The sequence below is a fragment of the Choloepus didactylus genome (genome assembly GCF_015220235.1).
Source record: "Choloepus didactylus isolate mChoDid1 chromosome 23 unlocalized genomic scaffold, mChoDid1.pri SUPER_23_unloc1, whole genome shotgun sequence".
NCBI classification, from domain to species: Eukaryota; Metazoa; Chordata; class Mammalia; order Pilosa; family Megalonychidae; genus Choloepus; species Choloepus didactylus.
Window position 1 is genome coordinate 3071573 of NW_023637590.1, and position 21724 is coordinate 3093296.

Below are 21724 nucleotides of genomic sequence, written 5' to 3' on the forward strand. Positions count from 1 at the left end.
TGATAAATCAAGACCCACCCTGAATGGGCGGGGTCCACACCTCCATGGAAAGAATTTACGCAAATGTTTCACCCACAGTTGATTGAGTCCCATCTCCATGGAAACATTCAATCAGAAGATTCCAGCCTAATCAACACTAAGACATCTGCCCCCACAAGATCGCATTAAAGAACATGGCGTTTTGGGGGACATAGTACATCCAAACCAGCACAGGTGGGGAAATCCAACATTACGCAGGTGTCAGTCCCCTAAATCAGTCCCTGTGTACGTGTCCCCAATAAGTTTACCAAGAGTGTTTCTTGGAGGAAATTAGACCAGCAGATTCCAGTGGGGGGTCAGAGGTGGGAGAGCGACTTCCACCACAGACTGTCAGATGTTTCAGATTTTGTACCATGTGTATGAATTACCTGGTGAAAACATAAATGAAATGTATAAAGAAGTCCCCTGCCGTTGACATGCTGGTGACTATCAGATTTAACGCTTCCGCCCCTGGTCTCCCCTGACCACCGGACTCTCACTCCAGACGCTCCCTGAACGTCTCCCCTTGGGGATTGGATTGGCATCGCTCACTGGCCCGGCCAGGACGGGGCTCCCCCTGCCCTCTCTGAGCCTGCTGCTCCCCAACTTCCCCTGTCCCCCAGGGGCTCCCACCGCCTGGTGGCCCTGCGCATTCCTGGGCTCTCCGTCTTTCCCTCTTCCCTAGAGCCCCAGCATCCCGGGCCCAGGGTTCCAGGGGCTCCAGGGCACCCTTAGGAGCTTCCTGCCTCGGTACGTTTCTCAGCCAACAAGCCTCGGGGGCCTGAGCAGTCACCTCGTCCACAGCCTCGTTATCCTGAGGTTTCCGTCCAGACGCTGTCCTGCCCCCGAGGCCCTGGCTGCTGCCTCCTAGCCCTGCTTACCCTCCTGCTTGCTTCCTCCCTGCCGCTGAGATCTTCCTTGCCTCGGGACTTGGGGACTGGCCGCCTCCCCTGGGTGCCCTCCCTCTGGCTGGCCTTGTGCCCCTCTCGGTGTCACCCTGAGGCTTGGTCCCTGGCCCCCAGTAGCTCTCTACTCCCCGCCTCCCAGCCAGTTCCTCCTACAGCAGACTGCCCCCTTCCAGGGCTTTCTTAGCATTTTCACAATCTGCTCTATCTTGTTTTTTCTCTCCTTTCTTTACTGTTTGTCTTCTTCTCCTTGCACTGAACTCCTTACAAGCAGGAATCTTATCTGTTCAGTTCACTGTCACTCTTGCAGCACTTGGAGTGGCCCCTGGCATTGGGCAGGAGCTCAGTGAATGTGTGTTGAATGGAATGAGTTTTATTATTTCTGGAGCTCCTGCGTGGTCCAGGTCAGGGACCGATGGCTGCCACAGAAAGCAAGCTGGCCTGGTTCCCACCCGCGGGAGGCTCTCGTGTGACTCCCTGGGGCACACCTAGAGAAGAGACGGGGCGACGTCCGGCAGGGCCACCCACACTCCACCGGGAATCATGGGTTCCTTGTGTGGGATGAGTCACGGCGTGCAAGCTGCTTCCCCAGCACGTGGAGCAAGCCGTTGTTCCGTCCTGCACCTTTAGGCCCAGCCAGCTCCCTCCTGCCCGAGCTCTGCAGCCAGGGCCTTCTCGCGAGGCCTGGGCTCTTCCCGATCAGATGAACTCCACTGTCCTGTTGCTTCTCTTTGCAGAGGAATGTTTGCTGGGGGACTGAAGGAGATGGAGCAGGAAGAAGTCCTGATTCACGGCGTGTCCTACAACGCCATGAGCCAGATCCTGCATTTCATATACACCTCCGAGCTGGAGCTCAGCCTGAGCAACGTGCAGGAGACGCTGGTGGCCGCCTGCCAGCTCCAGGTGAGGCGAGGTCTCCCCACGATGCCCGCCGGGCAGTGCGTTGGCCTGCAGGGGGGCCGGGGGGCACGGGTGCCGGCAGCCAAGGGACCGTGGCTAAAGCAGAGCTGCTCCCGCTGCCTCTGGGCTTGGGCTCCTCTTTTGCGTTCTCTTGTCACATCTTTGCTGGTTTCTTTTCCTCTGGGTCTGGGCCCCCCTGCCACTGAGAAGATGCTGCCCGTAAACCGAGGGCTGGGTCTGAGGGCCGGCGAGTAGCATCCCGGCGCCCTGCTCTCTGGCAATACTGCGTTTCCTGGCATTGCCACACCTTAAATGTTTGTTTTCCTACAGAACTCAGAGTGTTTCCTGAGGGTTCGACAGTTCAAGTTATATTTTAGAAGCTTCTGTTGAGTGTTAGCCCTTCACACAGGGCTGGGCCTGCAGATGCCTTTGCTCATAAGAGCTGTCAGACGGCTTGAGACAGCTCTTCCTACATTTCTTGGAAGTGAAATGAAATGCTACATCGAGTTCATTAGTCTCACCCTCTTCCAGGTCAGAGTGCAATTGGGTCAATTGAAAAAACTCAAGTCACAGAAAAACCAGCCTGCCAGGGGTCCCTCGGAGGCCACAGCAGCCTCCCAGGCCCCACGACCCACAGGTTGGCAGGAGGGAGGTCCTCGATACGTGCCTGCTGGATCGACTTGGCCCCTGCTCGCCTTGCCACGTTCGTGTGTTGAGGAGGGAGCCCTTACGAGGAAAGAACTTCCCTTCATTCCTTTGTTCAGAGCCCTCGTCTGTCCCCATGGCCCCTGCCCTTACAACACTTGACCTCTGGGTTCAGCGGCCTCCGGCACATCCTGACCAAGAGGGCGCACGTCAGTCAGGCTGTCCGTCTGCACCTCACCTCACCCCTGCTGCCCTGCTCGAGCGCCCCTCCCCGCGCCCCTGCTCTGGTTGTGGTGCAGCGGAAACCTCCATGTCTCCTGCACCCCCATCTTCATTCCCTCCACCCCGGTGGTGACAGGGTATCCTCGTGAAGGTTAAGTGCAGCGCTCTCTCCTCCATGTCCATCTCCTTTCTGCAGGCCTCCATTCCACCTCCCAGCCGCTCTCTTTGCCTCCTACTTCTCTTCCCCGGCACTAATCATGCCTGCTGACCCCAGATTATCCTCCCAGAGACGGTTTTCCCTCTCTCGCACCCCACTACTTGCCGCCGAGCCTTCGGCCAGTGCTCCCTGGGGCCCAGTGCCTCGCCTGAGTAGCTCCGCTTTGTTTTGATTTATTTCTGACTACTGGGCTGACTGTATCCCGGCTTGCCAGGTTGTATTTGTTCCTGTGCGCGGTGACTGCCTGTGGCTTGCCCCTGTGTGTCCCCTGTCCAGGGCCTGTGGTCCGTCCACACTCTTGACAGTGTCCCCAGAGCCCTGGGTCTGAACCCCAACAAGACCGTCCCAGTCAGGTGACCCTGGGAGGTGAGCACCCTCCTTTGAGCCTCGTGGGGGGCTCCTGCCCACGCGTGCCCAGGCTGCTTTCTCCTCGGCTCTGGAAAAGGCATAGAGGAGGGGGCCGTCCTGGGCTCGTGCTGGGGCTCCTTTTTCAGGGGGCTCCTTCCCAGGCCTCCTCGGGTGCTGCTGACTCTTACAGTCTACCCAGAAGCTGCTCTGCAGCACCCTGGTCCAGGCAAATCAGAAGTAGCATCTTAGGACAAAGAGGCTGCGGGAGAACGGAGATAATAAAGGAAAAACCGTTAGGACCTGGCGAAGTGCTGTGGGGACATTTGGTTTAGGGCAGATGGTGGCCTGATAACTGGCAGATTTCCATTCAGCCCTTAGCAGATCACCTGGTAAGAAGTAAATATCTTTTAAGTTAGGAACAAGGATATTTTTAATGTTTATTAATAAGCTTCAGACACCCAAACATTACTCTGTATAATAACTAATTTTGATTAATGAGCTTCTCCCATTTTAAGAGAAAGTCTAAAATCCTGTTTTCCTAAAGAACTTGTGCAGATCTGGCTTGTGTTCCTGGGCCGTTTCCGTGGAAGCCTTTACCTCCTCTCGTTTCGTTCCGCCGTGTTTGGGTTATGTGCTCCTGGGGTGCTCTTTAACCGTCCCCGGGGCCCTGGGGCCTAGTTCACCCCGTTTTCCCTTTCTCCCCTCTTTCCGAGTGACGCTCTGCCCTCGGGGCCTCTGGGCCTCCCACAGCCCAGCGTGTCTCCACCCAGGAGCCTCGGGAGGCCCTGCTCCGCGTCGGGTGCCGGGGGCAGCTGTCTGTGAGCACTGCGGGGGCTTCTGCACACGTGGGCGTCCCAGGCCCCTCCGCAGGAAGGGAGGGCCCCCTCACCGGGCCTGCAGCTCTGGCTGAGCCTAGAGCTGCAGGATTTCTGGCAGAAGAAAAGAGCTGGGCATGGTTTTGGCTCCAGCACTTTTTGGAGAGGCAGACTGTTCTAGAGAGCCGGGGGTGAGGGTGGGGGTCGCAGGTCCCTGCTGATATCCGACAGGTGCCCATTTCCGCTGCTTCCGCATCCCTGGAGTTCCAGGACTTTTAATCTAAAAGGTGATGACACATGTTAAAGGTCTCCTACGTGCCCAGTATTTCCTGTGCTGGCACTTTTGAGTTGTTCCTCTCTGCTTTAACTGCCCTGTTCAGATGAGGAAACCGAGGCTCAGGCTAAGTCGTTTCTGAGGCAGGATTTAAGCCCAGGCCATCTGACCTGAACCCGTTGTCTCAGGTAGGTCAGAGGGGAAAGTTTGGCACCAAGCGGGGGACAGGAAAGATCCAGAAAGGGCTGTACAGCTGAGGGGGGCTTGGGCTTTGCTGTCCTCCTGGGGGCTGGCCCCGGTAGCAGCTGGGCGAGCTCTGTGCCCGTCCCCAGATGCAGATCCTCAGCCTGGATCTGAGTGAGTGTCATTCTTTCTTGCAGATCCCAGAAATCATCCATTTCTGCTGTGATTTCCTCATGTCCTGGGTGGATGAGGAGAACATCCTCGACGTCTACCGACTAGCGGAGCTGTTTGACCTGAGCCGTCTGACGGAGCAGCTGGACACCTACATCCTCAAAAACTTTGTGGCCTTCTCGCGGACTGACAAGTACCGCCAGCTTCCCCTGGAGAAGGTCTACTCCCTCCTCAGCAGCAACCGCCTGGAGGTCTCCTGCGAGACGGAGGTGTACGAGGGCGCTCTGCTCTACCACTACACCCCGGAGCAGGTGCAGGCCGACCAGGTCTCGCTGCACGAGTCCCCCAAGCTTCTCGAGACGGTGCGCTTCCCCCTGATGGAAGCCGAGGCCCTGCAGCGGCTGCACGACAAGCTGGGCCCCAGCCCGCTGAGGGACACGGTGGCCGGCGCCCTCAGGTACCACCGGAACGAGAGCCTGCAGCCCAGCCTGCAGGGCCCCCAGACGGAGCTGCGCTCGGACTTCCGGTGCGTCGTGGGCTTCGGGGGCATCCACTCCACGCCGTCCACCGTGCTCAGCGACCAGGCCAAGTACCTGAACCCCGTGCTGGGCGAGTGGAAGCACTTCACCGCCTCCCTGGCGCCTCGGATGTCCAACCAGGGCATCGCGGTCCTCAACAACTTTGTGTACTTGATTGGCGGGGACAACAATGTGCAAGGATTCCGCGCAGAGTCCCGATGCTGGAGGTGAGCAGAGGCCCTGACTGCGTTCACTTGCCGCCAATACGGGGCTGCAGGAGTCATGGATCGAAAGGCTGGGGGTGTCCGGGGTTCAGGTGGGAAACACGTCCCACAGGGGCGAGGCAGCCCGGGCAGCAAGGTGTGGTTCCCCATCAGCCTTTTGTGTTGTTACAGCTTGTCAGGGGTGCCCCTGTTTTACAGAATAAAGTCTAGGTTAATTCACAGGCTGAGGATAGCAGTGAGAGGAGTAGAAGAGAGCTTGTGGTGCCTTCTCTTCTCCTTCTCAGAAACCCACTCCCCCGTGACCACACCCTGCCCAGTCTTGGGGAGCGGGGCCGGATGGTAAGTAAGCAGGAAGCATTCAGAGTGGCTGAGCACAAGGAGAAGGGGGTCCTTGGCAAGAGGGGCAGCCAGGCCTCGGAAGGAGTGGGCCTTGGCGCTGGAGAGCGCTGCACCTTCTGTCTGGCTCTCTCTCCAGCTTTGCATGTCTTGTCTCGGCTCCTCCAAGATCTCTCGTACCCACCGGCCTTGCTGGAAGGTGGCATCCTGCCGCTGCCTCTGAGCGGGCAGTCGTCAGCCTGGGGGGCAGTCGAGGCTGACTTGCATCGCTGGGCCTCATGCCAGATCCCCCCCTGGGCCTGGGTCAGGCGTGTGTCGGGCACGAGGTTCGAGAGGGGGTGTCGTGGACTGCTGGGGTCCATGGGCACCTCTAGCTCTTAGCCTGAGGCTGTGGTCCCCACAACCCTTCTCTTTGGGCAGAACAAGGAAGGGAGGTCAGAGCCCCACAGCCTCAGCTGCCATTAGATGCCCAGGGGCTCCTCCGCTCTGTTCTGGGTTGACTTCTTGGGATTTTATCCATTTGGGAAGCTGAAAGGTGGCGCTTCAGAGACAGAGAGAGAAAGAGAGATCGATCCCACCATCTGCTTTTCTTCGGCTTTGAGCTGGGTGCTGACTGAACCCATATTCACGATTCTGTCTTCTGGGGTGAGGGGTGGGTGGGTCAGGGCGGAGACCACAGCCGAGGTGGGGACGGCCACTCCCTGCCACCTCTGCTCTCCGGGCCCAGGGTGTGGCTGCCTTCCTGGCTGCCTTCGTTTAATGGGGACATCTTGGCAGCTCACCGCGAGGAGGGCAGAGTCCAGGGGCAGGAGGCTGAGGGCCGCCCAGCAGGTGTGGCGGCACCAGCTCCAGCCTTCCCTCCGGCCACATCCCGACACTGCTCTTTTAGGGTGCTCAGCTTCCCCGTGGCAGGGCCCAGGCAGCCGTCCCCACGGAGAGTGATCCACGAGCCTGCACCCAGCTCTCACCGGGTGTCCCAGCCTCCTCTGGGGGCTTCTGCACAGGGCCCTCCCCGTGGGTGACAGCTGGGACCTCCGCCTGCTCTCAGGTCCCCTGGAGATGGGGGCCTAAACCTCCCTCTTGTGAACGTCCCCAGCTGTGCAGGGAACTGAGCTGCGGAGCACGTGCCTATCAGCCTGTGTAATCGGGAACCACAGCTTTAGACGCCATCCGACAGTGGGGAGGCCTGCCGGGGTGAGGGGGTGCTGGGCAGAGGGGTGAGTCCGCAGGGTCTACCATGACAGGTGGGTGGGGCCCGGCCTCCCTGCTGCTGACCCCGGGCTCCGTCGTCACTGCAGAAGGAAAGGCTCCTGGACCGCCCGTGGGCTCTCAGAACTGCCAGATGACACTCCTAATTTGAATGTTTTAACAGTCTGGGTCTCTCTCTGCTTTTCCCTTCTGTAGTTTGCCAGCCTTCACCTACAGATCCTCAGAATGTAAGAAAACAAGACTGTGTTAAATTAGGATTTCCATTTTGAGGAATTTGCCAAATTATGTCTTAAAACACTGGTATGGGGACTGCGTATGAAAAGTTATTCAGTCTTGGAGCAAATTGCATTAGGCTCCAAGATGCCACTGCCTCGCCGTGATTTCCTTGTTTGATTCCCTCCATGTCACCCACATTATACTTAGAAACTTCTCCGTAGCTACAGCCCCGCGGTTCTCGTTTTACTGAAATCTGTCAGCAGCTCACCTAGGAGTAACCATGTGTCCTGACCCCAGTGGAAATATCTTGTTTTTGTCCTGAAAATAGGCATTTCCATGACTATTATTTTTAAATGGACATGTCATGGAAACAGAAGAAAATCCGTCTACTAAATTTAACAAGGACCCCAGAAAATTTCTATACCAGCTCTAGATTTCAGCACTGAGTTTGCAATAGGATGATCCAAAATCTGGATTAAAGTAACTAAAACTGTTTATATTTGTATATATATGACAATAAAGCTTATTTTTACTAGCAGAGTACATCTTACTTGAGGATTCATCCTGATGGTGGAAAAATAATCCAATAAAGAGAAAGATGTGGGATATGCAGGACACAGTGGGGAGATAAGAAATCAGTGAAACTTTGGTCAACTCTAAATTACTGACATATAGCGTAAATAGATATGTGGGTAAATGTGAGTGTGTTTGTGTGCACGTTCATATTCTTCACCTGAAAGCAAAAACCCAGATGGACTCAGCCTGGGAAGGTGGCGGCTGGAGACCAGAATAAAGCAAGCACAAGCACCCACGGGTCTCGCCTCCCTCGGGCAGAAGGTGCCGATGGTGCCTTGCACCAGACTTACACTGGGGAGGAGAGAGCTGTGCACAAACGAGCATGAGTGTGGGGACGGCAGTGGCAGGAGCCGCCCGGCCAGCCGACCGAGCCTGGGCTGCCCAGTCCCCCGCCAGGGCCTCCTTGGCTGTGCCCTTGCCCCTCGGACCTCAAACACCATCTTCCAGGAGGCCTTTCCTGGTCGCCTCGAGAGGGCTCTGCCCGCTGCGGCCCCACTGCCCTGCCGGCCTCGCTCTCTCCTTACCCGTCTTTTCACTTCCTGCTTTGTGTCATTATATTGTGCAGTCGCTTGTGACTCTGTGCTTTTTAGCCTGTTGCCATCTGACAGTGGAAGGCGGAGACCTCTCTCTCGGGGTTGCCTCTGGGGTCCCGTGTTGGGTGTCGGAATAGGTGTCGAGTGAATGAATGGTTTCCGGCTGGTAATCCACTCGCTGGTTTATGGATCTGTCGGCAGCCGAGCGTGATCGACCCTGAGCCGGACGCCGTGCCGAGGTCTAGGAAGACAGCGATGAAGCCATCCTCTGTGAGCTCCCACAGGTGAACAAGGACCCTTTGCACGTGGGTCGTCTCCTCGTGGTCCCTCGGTGGCTCTGTCAGCAGGCAGTGTTGGCCCATTGGCCAGACAAACCGAGCGGTGCCCGTCGGAAGGTGTGCCAGTTTGGATATATTATGGCCCCCAAAATGCCATTATCTTTGATGCAGTCTTGTGGAGGCAGATGGATTAGTGTTAATTAAGTTGGAACCATTAGATTGGATGTTTCCATGGAGATATGACCCACCCAAATGTGGGTGATGACTTTGACTGGATCATTTCCATGGAGGTGTTACCCCACTCATTCAGGGTGGGTATCAATTGGATCACTGGAGCCATATAAACAAGCCGACAAACAGAAGGAACTCAGTGCATCTGTGAGTGGCATTTTGGAGGAGCTGCAGCTTACAGAGACATTTTGGAGAACGCAACCCAGGAGCAAGCAGACACCTAGAGAGGAACGTCCTGGGAGAAAGCCATTTTGAAACCAGAACTTGGAGCAGACACCAGCTGCGTGCCTTCCCAGCTAACAGGTTTTCTGGACGCCATTGGCCATCCTCCAGTGAAGGTACCTGATTGTTGATGTGTTACCTTGGACACCTTATGGCCTTAAGACTGTGACTGTGTAACCAAATAAACCCTCTTTATAAAAGCCGATTCATTTCTGGTGTTTTGCATCCTGGCAGCATTAGCAAACTGGAACAGAAGGGCTGGGATCTGGCCTCTGCTTTGGGAACGAGGATGAAACTGAGCTCTTCACTAACAGCAGTGGTCTCAAACCAGAGAAAACTGTTCACCCTCCTGAGCCAGTTGAAACTGTTACACTCGTTCTCTCCGTGGTTGCTCCTACTCTGGAAAAATAAAAAACACTTAACTGTGAGAGACCGACACCCTTATCCATGGGCCGTGGAGCAGGGGGGCTTCAGAAGCAGGAGTGTGTCGCGTGCTGGTGCCTGGGTGCTTGCCCAGGGGTAATGGCCAACGTAGGTCAGGGAGTGGGTGGGCTTCAGGCTCGTGTGGTCCTGGCCCCACCCAGCTCTGTGGTCTCTGTCTGTCCAGGCCTCAAACCTGCCTGGGGGGCAGAGAGAGTGGGAAGAGGGGGTGAGGGGCCCCCAGGACTTGTGGCAGGAGGAAGGACAGGACTGGGCTGGGGGCAGGAGTGCACTTGGGCTGTGAAGGGTTTTGGGTGCCAGCCTCAGGCATCTGGGTTTCTAAGGCTGTGACGGGATGGCCCAGGTGAGCAAGACGGGGGGCTTGGGGCTGGGGAGGAGGCTCTGGCTGCGGGGGAGATGGGGAGGCCTGGCCTGGGCACAGCAGGGGTACAGAGAGATCTGGTGACCTGCGGATTGGGGAGCGATGTCGGGAGGTCTCTGCTTTGGGGACTGGGGGTGGTGGCGTGACTTGTAGAAAGAGGAGGCGGCTCGAGGGGGGATGTCAGGGCTCTGTTGAGGGCCGGTGAGCACCAGGTGGAGGTGGCCGAGAAGCGTCTGGAGCGTGGGTCAGAAGTACAGGACAAAGCAGTGGTGATGGTTAGTGTCCTGGGGCCGATGAGGTCACCCAGGGTCGGGAGGGAGAAGAGGGGGCTGCTGGGGAACCGTGGGGTGGGCAGTGAGGGAGCGGGTGGCTCAGCGGGAGGACAAGGCAGGGCTGTGGAGAGGGGCGTGGGGGTCACACAGATGTCCGCAGAGTGAGCTGAGCTGACCGCTCGCCTGGCACCTGTACTTAGACCGTGCCCAGCAGAGGCCAGCCCCTGCCTGCTCCCTCCCTCCCTCCTCCACATGCCCGGGGCCGTGCTGCCAACATGGAGGCCAGTTCTCCCGGGCAGCCCCTCAGCCCTCAGCCCAGGCCAGGCACTTGCAGCCTCCCGGGCCTGCCGCAGCAGGGAGTCCCCGAAATCCCCCAGGACCCTGCCCCTGGGTTGCCCACAGGAGAGGGAGAGCTGCTGGAAGTCCTGAGAGCCGGTGGTGTTTGAGCCAGGCCTTGTGGGGGACCGGGGGGCTGGGAGTGTGAGGAGGAGCAGCGGGGCTGGCAGGTGGCCGCGCGCACAGAGGATGGTCAGCAGTTTGCCTCCCACGGGAGGTGACGAGGGGTGACTGTGCTGGCAGCCCGGTGCCTGTCCTGCGGGGACTGACCGGTGCTGCAGGGCCCGTCCTGATCAGACCCCGGGTGACGGAAGGTTGGGGGCAGCTCGAGGCCGGGTGGCCAGCGAGGGGGAGGCTGTCACGCTGGGCCAGTCAAGAGGGGCCGTAGTAGGGGGCCTTCCTGAAAGGGAACAGGGCCGTGGGGACCACGAGGCGGGACGATTTGGACTGAGGTGGCTGCAGGCAGCCCGGGGTGGACGGGAGGGTGGGCTGGAAAGCATCAGAAGGGACAGGCGTCACGGGCGGAGCCCAGGAGCCAGGCTCCCAGCCGTGCCCTCTGGGGCCGGGCATCCAGTCGGGACTCTGGGGGCAGCGGGGCTGGGATTTGGTCCGGGCTGGGGCACAGGGGAAGGGGCCGGGGCAGGGGGCCCTTGCCTGGCCGGTGACGTGCGGTTCCCCGGTCTCTGCGCCAGGTACGACCCACGGCACAACCGCTGGTTCCAGATCCGGTCCCTGCAGCAGGAGCACGCAGACCTGTGTGTGTGCGTCGTGGGCGAGCGCATCTACGCCGTCGCGGGCCGCGACTACCACAGCGACCTCAGCACTGTGGAGCGCTACGACCCCGCCACCAACTCCTGGGCCTACGTGGCCCCGCTCAAGCGGGAGGTAAGGGGCTCCCCGGAAGAGGCCCTCCCGTGCCACCTTCTCTCCTGGGTGCGGGGAGGCTGAGGGGGCCCCGGTGCCAGGGCCAAGCCAGCGAGCCGCGTCTCCCCGTGGACACCCTGTACTGGCAGCGTGTCGATGGGGGCCCTGCTGCTCGGAAAGCTCCTTCTGCCTCGTCATGCTCAACCCCGTGGCTTAGACGTGGCCGGGACCCCTCCCGTTGTCTGCCCCTTAGCACGGAGGAGACAAGCCGGGCTGTTCCCGAAGATGTTAGACAGGGGACACGGCCCCTGAGCACTGTGGCCTCAGACGTCTCCAGAGGCCCCCGGAGAGCTGGGGCCATGGCCCTAGGAGCCTTCTAGAAGCCAGAGTTGCTTTCGAAGTTTGTGTGCATTAAAAAAAAAAGTACCTTTTGCACAGTTATTTGATTTATTCCAACTTGAAGACGTTTAAATCATACTTATCGTGCGAAAGCAATGCCCTGGGGAGGTGCCTCTCTCTCAGCCTACAGTTTGGGGTACAAGAAGCAGGGGAGAAGAGGCTGAGCTGGCCCCACCCGTCCCGGGCCCCAGCCTCTCCGCCCAGCGTCCCGGCCCTGCTGGGAGTGGCACGGCCGTCGGAGGAGCACCTGCTGCGGCCCCGGTTCTCCTCTGGGCCTCCCCGAGACCCCTGGTGCTTGCAGGGCGCGGGTGCAGGCTCTGAGCCAGGCTCTGCCCACCCCAGCTCCGGGACCTTGCCAAGATTCTTGGCCTTTCTGAACCCCTTTCCACTTGGTCTCTCACTGTCTTCCGAGCCCCCCAGGGACCTAGACTTAGACCCTAGGGGGCTGGGGTCTTGCGGATGGGTCCAGCTCCTTGCTCCCCGAGGGTGGCCTCACTCGCACAGCACACCCACCCTCCTGGCATCTCTGCCCCCAAGGCCAAGGGTTCCCGTCCTTCCCGACAGCAGGAGAGGCTGGCCTTGTGCCTGGGCCCCCGGCTTCCGCGAGGGACCCGTAATGGTGCATTCTGCATAGAAAAGATCGGGGGTCCTTGAGACACGGGGACAAGGACGGGCTCCTGGGTTCTATCCCGGGAGTCGTGGGGGAGGGTGTGAAGGCGGGTGCCTCCCGGGGTGGGGGTGGGAGCCGGAGAAGGGGCTTCAGTGGCTGTCCCGTCGCCCGGGGGAGCCGCAGTTCCCCAGCTTGGCCACGGAGGGGCAGCCTCGCCCTTCAGCCGCCGCAGCCGGCAGCCAGCCCTCCTTCCTCCATGCGGCAGCTCCGCACTGCTGCACCGCTGACCATCCTGAAACACGGACAAATCAGTCAGTAATCCGCGGTTGTGGTAAGCGTGATTCAGGAAGTGAAGAGGGGCTGGAACAAAAGAATTCCGTGGGAGGGGCTTGGGCAGGACTCATCTAGATACGTGAGTTGTCTGAGGAGACGTCAGGTAGACTGAGGCACAAAGGAAGACAGCAAGGCAGCTGTTCCGGTTTGCTAATGCTGCCAGAATGCAAAACACCAGAGATGGATGGGCTTTTATAAAGGGGGTTTATTTGGTTACACAGTTGCAGTCTTAAGGCCATAAAGTGTCCAAGGTAAGGCATCAACAATCGGGTCCCTTCACTGGAGGATGGCCAGTGGCGTCCGGAAAACCTCTGTTAGCTGGGAAGGCACAGGGCTGGCGTCTGCTTGCTCCCAGGTTGCACTTCACAATGGCCTTCTCCAGAATATCAGCGTCAGCTTCCAAGAGCATCTTCAAAATGTCTGTAAGTTGCAGCTTCTCTGGTCCTTCTGTTTGTGAGCCTTTATAAGACTCCAGTGAACTAATCAAGACCCAGCTAAACGGGCAGGGCCACACCTTCATGGAAACATTCAGTCAGACGTCACACCCCAGCCGAAGGTGTCACTCACAGTTGGGTGGGTCACATCTCCACGGAAACAACCTAATCCCAGTATCCCATGGGACTGGATTAAAAGATCCTGACTGTTTCTTGGGGGACATAATATATCCAAACTGGCACAGCAGCCATCTGGAGAGAGGAAGGAAGGAACCTGCAGGCTGGAAAAGGAGCTTTGCCGTTCACCATGAGAGAAAGGAGAAGCCAAGGGAGCACAGGCAGAGGAGAAAGTTCCGGGGAGGGAGAGCGGAAGCCAGGTGGTGGCTGGGTGGCTTAGGTAGAAGGCGCTGGGCTCTCTGAAGACGGGGGGACCGGGTGGACTCAGGATACTTCTTGGAGGTGGACTGACGGCAGGTGCTGACGGATCCGATGCTGGGGAATGAAAGACGGATGGCTCACGGAAGGCTCCCGTGTGAGCTCCTGGGTGGAAGGTGAGGCCACTCGCCGAGGACAGACGGGCGTGGGCAGAAGGAAAGGCTCCACCTGGAACTTGGTGAATGTCAGTTTGTCAGGAGAAGCTTGAAGCCTAGGGCAGTGGCCAGGCTGGAGACGGAGGTGTCGGGAACTGTCAGCGTGTGCTGCTGTCCCATCCGGGAGGTGGATGTGATCAGCTCGGAGGAGCAGGGACGGCGGGAGGTTGATGGAGAACATCCAGGGAGGTGGCTGGGAAGCCTGCCAGAATCCAGAAGCAGAGGCGCTCCACAGGTCCTGGAGAAGGTGGGTGTGTGGCCACCACGGAAAGTCCTTAGCGGATCTGCAGGGACGTGGAGGGACAGGGCTGCATGGCCAGCTCTGAGCCCAGGCTCCAGCGGAGTAAACGATCAAGGGAAGAGCCTGTCGTGTGGCCTCCTCCACGTGTCTCATTCTCATGCCTGTGTTCTCAGGGACCCCCATATTGCAGGCTCCCACCAGCGTGGTGTCTTCAATCACCGGTCACTGACAGGTGACCTCCCTGACCCCAGCGTCACAGGCTTTGCCTCTGCTAGGCCCCAAGCCAAGCACTGCCCCATGTGCTTCCAGAAGACAGCCAGACCTCTCCCGGGAGCTGCTTCTCTTCTCACGCAAAATCCCAGACAACCTCTGCTTCCGGGAAGATGGAGTAGATGTGCTTTTCCCTGTTCCTTCTGCTGGGCACAACTGAAAACTCCAGTCGTTGTATGCAAAACAAACATCCGATGCCGAAAGGTTGGCAAAAGAAGGCCGACTGGGGAGGGACCTCTGGACACAAGGAACAAAGCGGTAGTGTGTTCTGTGGGTTTCTTTTTTGCTCTGTGTATCTCAAGCTTGGAGCAAGAGCCAGCAAGCTAGAAACGCCCGTGGGTGCAGACAAAAAAAAAGCCCCACGAAAGCCTCTCTCTCCGGCCAGAGCACCAAGAGAGGGGCAGCGTGGCGAGACAGAGGACTTTTAGGTGATCGCTGCTCTCCTCCCGCTGGGCACCACCCACGCCAGCGAAGGCCGCATGGGGAGCCCCAACTTCCACCCTCCTGGGCTCCCTCTCCCCGCTTCCCGGACAGTTTCAGAGAAGGCTGGGTGGGGAGGCGGGACTCTGTCTCTGCCAGATAGTGGGGACCACACATGGGGGGCCTGGGCTCCCGCCTCCGCATGGCAGTCCCCAAGCGCCTCTCGCCCTCCTCGCTGGGGTGGGGTCAGAGGAGGCTGCTGGGTCGTTACCAGCATTGCCTGGTGGAAATGAGACCACCCCCCACGTGGATCTAGCAGAGGGCACGTGGGAGCAGGAACACGGGGCCCCACTTCCCGCCAGTCCTGGAAGGATCCGTGGAAGCCTGGTGGGGAGAGAGACCCCAGCCCCACCCCGGAGCAGTGACGAGTCCCTGCCTCAGATGTCAGGAAGGCTGCCAGGGGCGAACCGTGTTCCCCAAAATACGTTCAGTTTCTAATCCCTGCTCCTGTGACGGTGACCTCGTTTGGAAATAGGGACTTTGAGGTTGTGATTGGTTAAGATGAGGCCAAACTAACAGGGTGGGCCCTAATCCAGGATAACTGGTTTCCTTATGAGAAGAGGAAACGTAGACGCAGACACAGAGAGATCAGGGAGGAGGCAGAGACCGGACTGGCACCTCAGCCGGGAATGCCCGCCCGAGATTTCCGGAAGAGGCGAGGAAGGATCCTCTGCTGCAGGCCTCAGACGGAGCAGGGCCTGATGACAGCTTGCATGGGGGAGCCCGGCCTGCAGAGCTGCGAGACAGTACATTTCTGTCGTCTTCAGCCACCTCGTGTGTGGTGCTTTGTTACAGCAGCCCTAGAAAAAACAGAACCCGAGCGAGGGCCCTGAGCTTCTACCCCACCCTCACTAACAGGCAGCACGCACCCTCCCTGCTGCAGCAGGATCACAAGAAGCCAAACAGAAGGGCCAACAAACACCGAAAATCCTATAGCGTAAATGTCCTAGTTTCAGCTGAAATTTACCTGTCATATCGAGAACCAGGAAGAAGCCAAAAACAAAAGAGAGAGAGAGACTATTGTGGGAAGACAGTGGTGAAGGAAACTCCAGGGATCATCCCCTCCACCGGAACTGAATGACCAAACTGGCAGGAACTCGGAGTCTAGTGGAACATTTGCAGCATCCAGGAAGAGATGAAGGAAGAGGCTGGTAACTTGCAGTGAGTATTGGCGAACTGCACCTTCCGGATAGGGTCCTGGCCTGCATCCTGCAACCACGTGGCGAGCAGGAGCTGGGGCTGCTGCTGGATTCCCGATGCAGCTCGCTGGTGCCCGGGTGGGGGATAAAGATACCATTCATTAGACAATTTCACTTGTATAAGATCTAAAAGGGTGGATGCAGTCTCGCCAGTGCCTTTGATGAGCTACTTGAGATCACTGGGGGGCCCTGTGCCGAGGGTAGCCACTGTTTCAAGCCCCTTCGGGCAGAAGTGGCAGAAGAATCTTTAAAGAGGAAGGACCTCTTTTATTCCCTCTTTTTTCTTTTTCCATGCCCTATATGGGAGCAAGAATACTTTGGAAAAGGCACGAGTTGATGGCTCTAGCCATTGAAAGAAAAAAACCCTATGATCCCAAGGAGTGGGAGAAATAGCTATTCTGAGTTATGACAACATAATACTGAGAATGTATAGTTCTCAACAAAAAATTACAAAACACACAAGGAAGTGGGAAAGTATGGCCCATTCACAGGAAAAGAGGAATGTGTCAGAAACCGTCTCTGAAGGAGCTCGTATATTGAAACTATTAGTCAAAGACTTCAAGTCCACTGTTTAAATACGTTCAGTGACTGAAAGGAATCCATATATAAAGCCCTAATGAAAATTGAAAACCTTGAACAAAGTAGAGAAATTATAAAAGGAACCAAGCAGAAATTTTAACACTGCAAAGTCCAGTAATCGAAATGAAAAACTCAGTAGTGGGATTCAACAGCAGAGTTGAAAAAGAGAGGACACAAATAACTAAAATCAGGAATGAAAGTGGGGACATTACTACTGACCTTACAGAAATAAAAAGGATTATAAGACAGTACTATGAATAATTGTACGCCCACAAATGAAAAACCCTGATGAAATGGGCTAATTCCTAGAAATGTACAAATTACCTAATCTGACTCAAGAACACGCTGTATAGAAAATCTTAACAGACCTGTAACATGTAAAGAGATTTAGTCAGTAATCAAGAACTTCCCCAAAAGAAAAGTTCAGGAGCAGGTGACTTCACTGCTGAATTCTACCAAACATTTAAATAAGAATTAACACCAGTCCTTCTCAATATTTTCCAGAAAAGAGAAAAGGAGGGACACTTCCTACCTCATTCTGTGAGGTCAGCATTACACTGACACCATGACCAGATAAAGACACAAGAAAAGAAAATTACAGACCAATATCCCTTACAGATACAGATGCAAAATCCTCAGCCAAAGACTGGCAAACCAAACCATTATACACCATGACCAAGTGGGATTTATTCCAGGAGTGCAAAGATGGTTCAACATAAAATCAACCAACGTATTATTCCTCATTAATCGAATGAAGGAAAAAAAACCGACGTGATCATCTCAATTGATGCAGAAAGTGTATTTGACAAAAGCCAGCATGCATTCATGATAAAAACACTCTGAAAAATAGGAGTAGAAAGGAACTTTATCAACATGATAAGGACATTCATGAAACCCCACGGCAAACATCATACCAAATGGTGAAAGAGTAAAAGTTTCCCTCCTGAGATCGGGAATAAGGCAAGGGTGCCCACTGTTACTCGACATCTTACTGAAAGTTCTAGCTATAGCAGTCAGGCAAGAAAAAGAAAAGGCATCGCAATTGGAAAGGAAGAAGTAAAACTATCCCTATTCACAGATGACAGGATCCTATATGGAGAAAATCCCGGAGAATCTATGAGAAAGCTACTAGACTAATACGCAGACTCAGCAAAGTGGTGGGGTCCAAGATCAATACAGAAAATCAGTGTCATTCCCAAGCACCAGCAAGGAACAATCTGAAAAGAAAATCGAGGTTCAATTTCATTTATATAGCATCTAAAAGAATAAAATAATTAGGAATAAATTTAACCAAGGAGGTGAAAGACTTGTATACTGAAAACTATAAAGTACTTTTGAAATAAATTATGTTATTTGCAGAGACCCACTTCCTGGGCAGGGGACGAGCGTTCGGCCACGGGGTGTCGGGGGGAGACGGCAGCAGTGGGGGGCCGGGTTCCCCGAGGGCCGCCGCCTGTCCAGTGGCAGGCTCTGGAAAGGACACAGATTTTCTTTGAGTCCCCCCATGTGATGTCTCCTTTAGGGACGGGGGAAGGCAAAGCCTGGGTTCTCCGCCTTGCGGAAGCTCGGAGTTGAACCCTGTAGGGACGACGTCAGGCGTCAGAGGCCGGGACAGTGTGTCCAGAGAGAAGGGGGGCCTGGGTCCCCCGGGGGAGTCGCCGAATCCACGACGTGCCAGGCAGGTGTCGGCTGTGCCCAGCCTCGGCGCGGGCCCGGGCTGCCCCACCTCTCGCCCTCTCGCCCCCAGGTGTATGCCCACGCGGGCGCCACGCTGCAGGGGAAGATGTACATCACCTGCGGCCGCAGGGGGGACGACTACCTGAAGGAGACGCACTGCTACGAGCCAGGCAGCGACACGTGGCACAGCCTGGCCGACGGGCCCGTGCGACGAGCCTGGCACGGCATGGCCACGCTGCTCGACAAGCTCTACGTGATCGGCGGCAGCAACAACGACGCCGGCTACCGGAGGGACGTGCACCAGGTGAGCACGGGTCCCCCTTGTTCTGTCTCCCAGGAGCCTCGGAAATGGAGTTTTCCAGAACAGCCTTCCCCCGGGACCCAGCAGGCCTCCCGTCCCTTCCTGCTGTCACCGATGGAGAAGTTACTTGCTGCTTGTTTAGCAGTGGGTGCTTTTGTTTAAAATTAAGAACACTAATTCTAAAGTTAACACTACCAGGTGGCAGAACCCTAAAACTGGAGAGGGGCGAGGGAAAGCACCCACAGTCCAGCCCCTGGGAGACGTTTTGGGGACGTTCTGTCTGACTGTGGACGGAGATCTTCCCATCCTGCCTTTCTCACCTTAGCACTTTATTTCTCCAAATAACATCACAAGGAACGCTTGGCTCGTAGAGCTCTCTGGGTCCCCTGTCTCCTTAGGTGACAGTGGTTCTCCCGTGACCAGCTTCAGCCTCACATGTAACTTGTGACAGGTGTTAGTTCCTGGGCCCGACCCCAGACCCGCTCAGCAGACCCTGGGCTGGGCCAGCACTCGGGGTTTAACAGGCCCCCAGCCCCCCAGTGGGGACAGGCACCGGCCTAGCATCCGATGAGGGTGTCTGATGCTGTGGAAACAACTAGCAGCTTAAAGCAATGCACATTCAGTCTCAGGGTTCAGCGGGCCGGGGGTCAGACACGGCTCTCACTGGCTGAAATCGGGGTGTCGGCAGGGCCCTTCCTGGAGCCTCTCAGGCAGAGTCCGTTTCCTCACCCATGCAGGTTGTGGGAGCGAGACCCCGTTTCCTTGCTGTCAGTGAGGGCCGCTCTCAGCTCCTAACAGCCACTCCTGTCCCTGGATCGTGCCCGTCCCATCTGCAGAGCCAGCCACGGCCTGAGTCCCCTCACGCCTCGTTTCCCGCCGTGTCTGCTGCCTCTCTCTGTCTCTCTCTCACTTTTAAGGGCTCTGGAATTAGATGGGCCCCCGGATAGTCCAGGAGAGTCTCCCCCCCTCCAAGTCCGTGTCCGCAATCGCACCTGCCCACATCCCTCACAGGTTTCATGGGTTAAAGCACGGACACCCTCGGGGGCCTTTGTCCTGCTGTCTTAGTTTGCCAGGTCGCCACGACAGATACCCCACAGTGGACTGGCGTAAACAACAAGCGTTTATCAGCTCACGGTGTTGAGGCCAGAATAAGTACAAAATCAGGACACCAGCAGGCCGGCTTTCTCCTGGAGGCCGACATGCTCGGGTGCTGGCCGCTGGCCGTCCTCAGGGCTCCTTGCTTGCATCACTGCCTCCCGTCATACGACAATGTCCCCTCCTTTCGTTGTCTCTTCTGGCTCCCCCTGGCTTCCGGCTTCTTCCTGCGTGGCCTTCTCCAGCTTGTGGTTCCGGTTCCTTCTCTGTATAAGGCCTCAGTCGTCCGGATTAGGATCCCATCATGCAGATGGCCACAGCTTACCTGAAACAACACCTTCAGGGGGTCCTGTTTACGCTGGTTCACACCCCCAGGAACACGGGGTGAGGTGAAGGACACACCTAACTTGGGGTCCATAATCCAACCTGCTACGGAAAACCTAACAATTAATCAGGCAAAAAGATAGGATTTTTGTGACTCGATACACATCCCCAGATTGCTTTCCTGAGTGTCAGACAACTGTGCAGTAGTTTGTCTTTGCGTTCTTTCACCAGCATTGGGTTTTCTAGAGATTTTTTCCCCCTTCGTTGCTAATTAACTGTTGAAAGTTCATCCCTGGCATTTTATTTTGTGTTTCTTGGATTTCTTGTAGGTTGAACATTGTTCCCACTTATTACTTTTTTTCCTGATTCCGTTTTGGGTCATTTGAGTCTTGTGGTGGGGAGAGAACCGATACCCTTTTAACGTGAGACGACAGCATGCTGACACCCCGTGCAGGCCTCAGGCCCCACAGGCAGCCGAGGGGCCCGGATGGCTGAGGAAGGGCTGTGCCCAGTGGGGGCAGACGGGGGTGCCCCAGGGCGGGACGTTGCCAGTTCCCCCGGGTGAGGCCCGGCCTGTCGCGTCCCGTCGGTCCTGCCCCACCAGCCCTGGGCGGCTGGCCCCGCGGGGTCGGCCTCACCCTGGCCTCGTTTGCAGGTGGCCTGCTACAGCTGCCTGTCCATGCAGTGGTCGTCCGTCTGCCCGCTCCCGGCCGGGCACGGTGAGCCTGGCATCGCCGTGCTGGAGAGCCGGATCTATGTGCTGGGCGGCCGCTCGCACAACCTCGGCAGCCGCACCAGCTACGTGCACATCTATGACGCGGAGAAGGACGGCTGGGAGGAAGGGCCGCAGCTGGACAACTCCATCTCGGGCCTGGCCGCCTGCGTGCTCACCCTGCCCCGCTCCCTGCTCCTCGCGCCGCCCCGCGGCACGCCCGACTGGAACCCCGACCGCAACCAGGCTGACCCGGACTTCGCCTCCGAGGTGATGAGTGTATCTGACTGGGAGGAGTTCGACAACTCCAGCGAGGACTAGGCTCCAGGGGCAGGGGCCACGGAGCCGGAGTGCCCGATGCCGGGCACGCACAGCCCTCCTCCTGGCTCCCACCGCTCGCCTGCTCCTGCCGCCCGTCCTCGAGCCAGCCCCACAGGTGCCAGGTGAAGCAGAGCTCATTGCTGTGGTCACCTTAGGGCGGGGAATGTTCTAGAGGGGCTCAGGTCCTTGGAGGGCTCTGCAGGCTCCGTCCTCAGCATGGACAAGGCTCGCTGCCACCAGCTGCCTCGGCCCAGAAAGATTTGGGAACAGGTGGCCCCAGGTGGTGGAGGCCGAGGCACGTTGGGCCCCCTTTCCTGGGCAGAGGGGGGCGGGAAGGCAGGTGGGCCGCTCCTTGGCTGGGTGGGCAAGCTGCCCAGCGGCCATGGGCTTTGGCGGTCGGAGCCCCCAGGCAGTGAGGGCGAGCAGTTGCATAAGGTAGTCTGGGACGGGTCCTAGTGGAAATACGTGCCCCTGCAGCTGGGTTTTTCTGACCCCATGTTGTTGATAAATGAAATAAACTTATCTCACAAGAGGTTTTAATGTTTTCCCGTGCCCCAGACTCACTTGCTTTCAACATGGCATGTCTGAGCCGTCTCGCCAAGAAAGGCAGTTCGCAGGAGCACACCGCAGCTGTGGGACAGCCGAGGCCCAGAGCCACCGAGTCAGCCGGGCGGCCGGGGTCCTGACCCCAGAGGGACGAGCACAGTAACCTCCAGGGCTGGAGGGGCCTCGGCATCCCCCGGTCACCCGGCCGCTCGCCCCTGCCTGGTGCAGCGGGCCCCCGGCCCTGCTGGAGCACCGACTCGGATGACAAATCTCCCTGCCAGGGCAGCCCGTCGATTTC

At 57.3% G+C, this 21724-nt stretch overlaps 1 protein-coding gene across 2 annotated transcripts in view; it reads left to right on the top strand.

Annotated features, from left to right (window-relative positions):
• The window catches only part of KLHL22 (kelch like family member 22), a 32801-nt gene extending 11376 nt beyond the window's left edge, over positions 1–21425 (top strand). For both annotated transcript variants that reach the window (XM_037823560.1, XM_037823561.1), the window contains exons 3-7: positions 1661–1826; positions 4725–5443; positions 11144–11336; positions 18198–18431; positions 20503–21425. In XM_037823560.1, the coding sequence (XP_037679488.1) occupies positions 1661–1826; positions 4725–5443; positions 11144–11336; positions 18198–18431; positions 20503–20880 (1690 nt within the window). In that variant the 3' untranslated portion in view covers positions 20881–21425. The remainder of the gene's footprint in view (positions 1–1660; positions 1827–4724; positions 5444–11143; positions 11337–18197; positions 18432–20502) is intronic.
• The last annotated feature ends 299 nt before the right edge of the window (positions 21426–21724 follow it).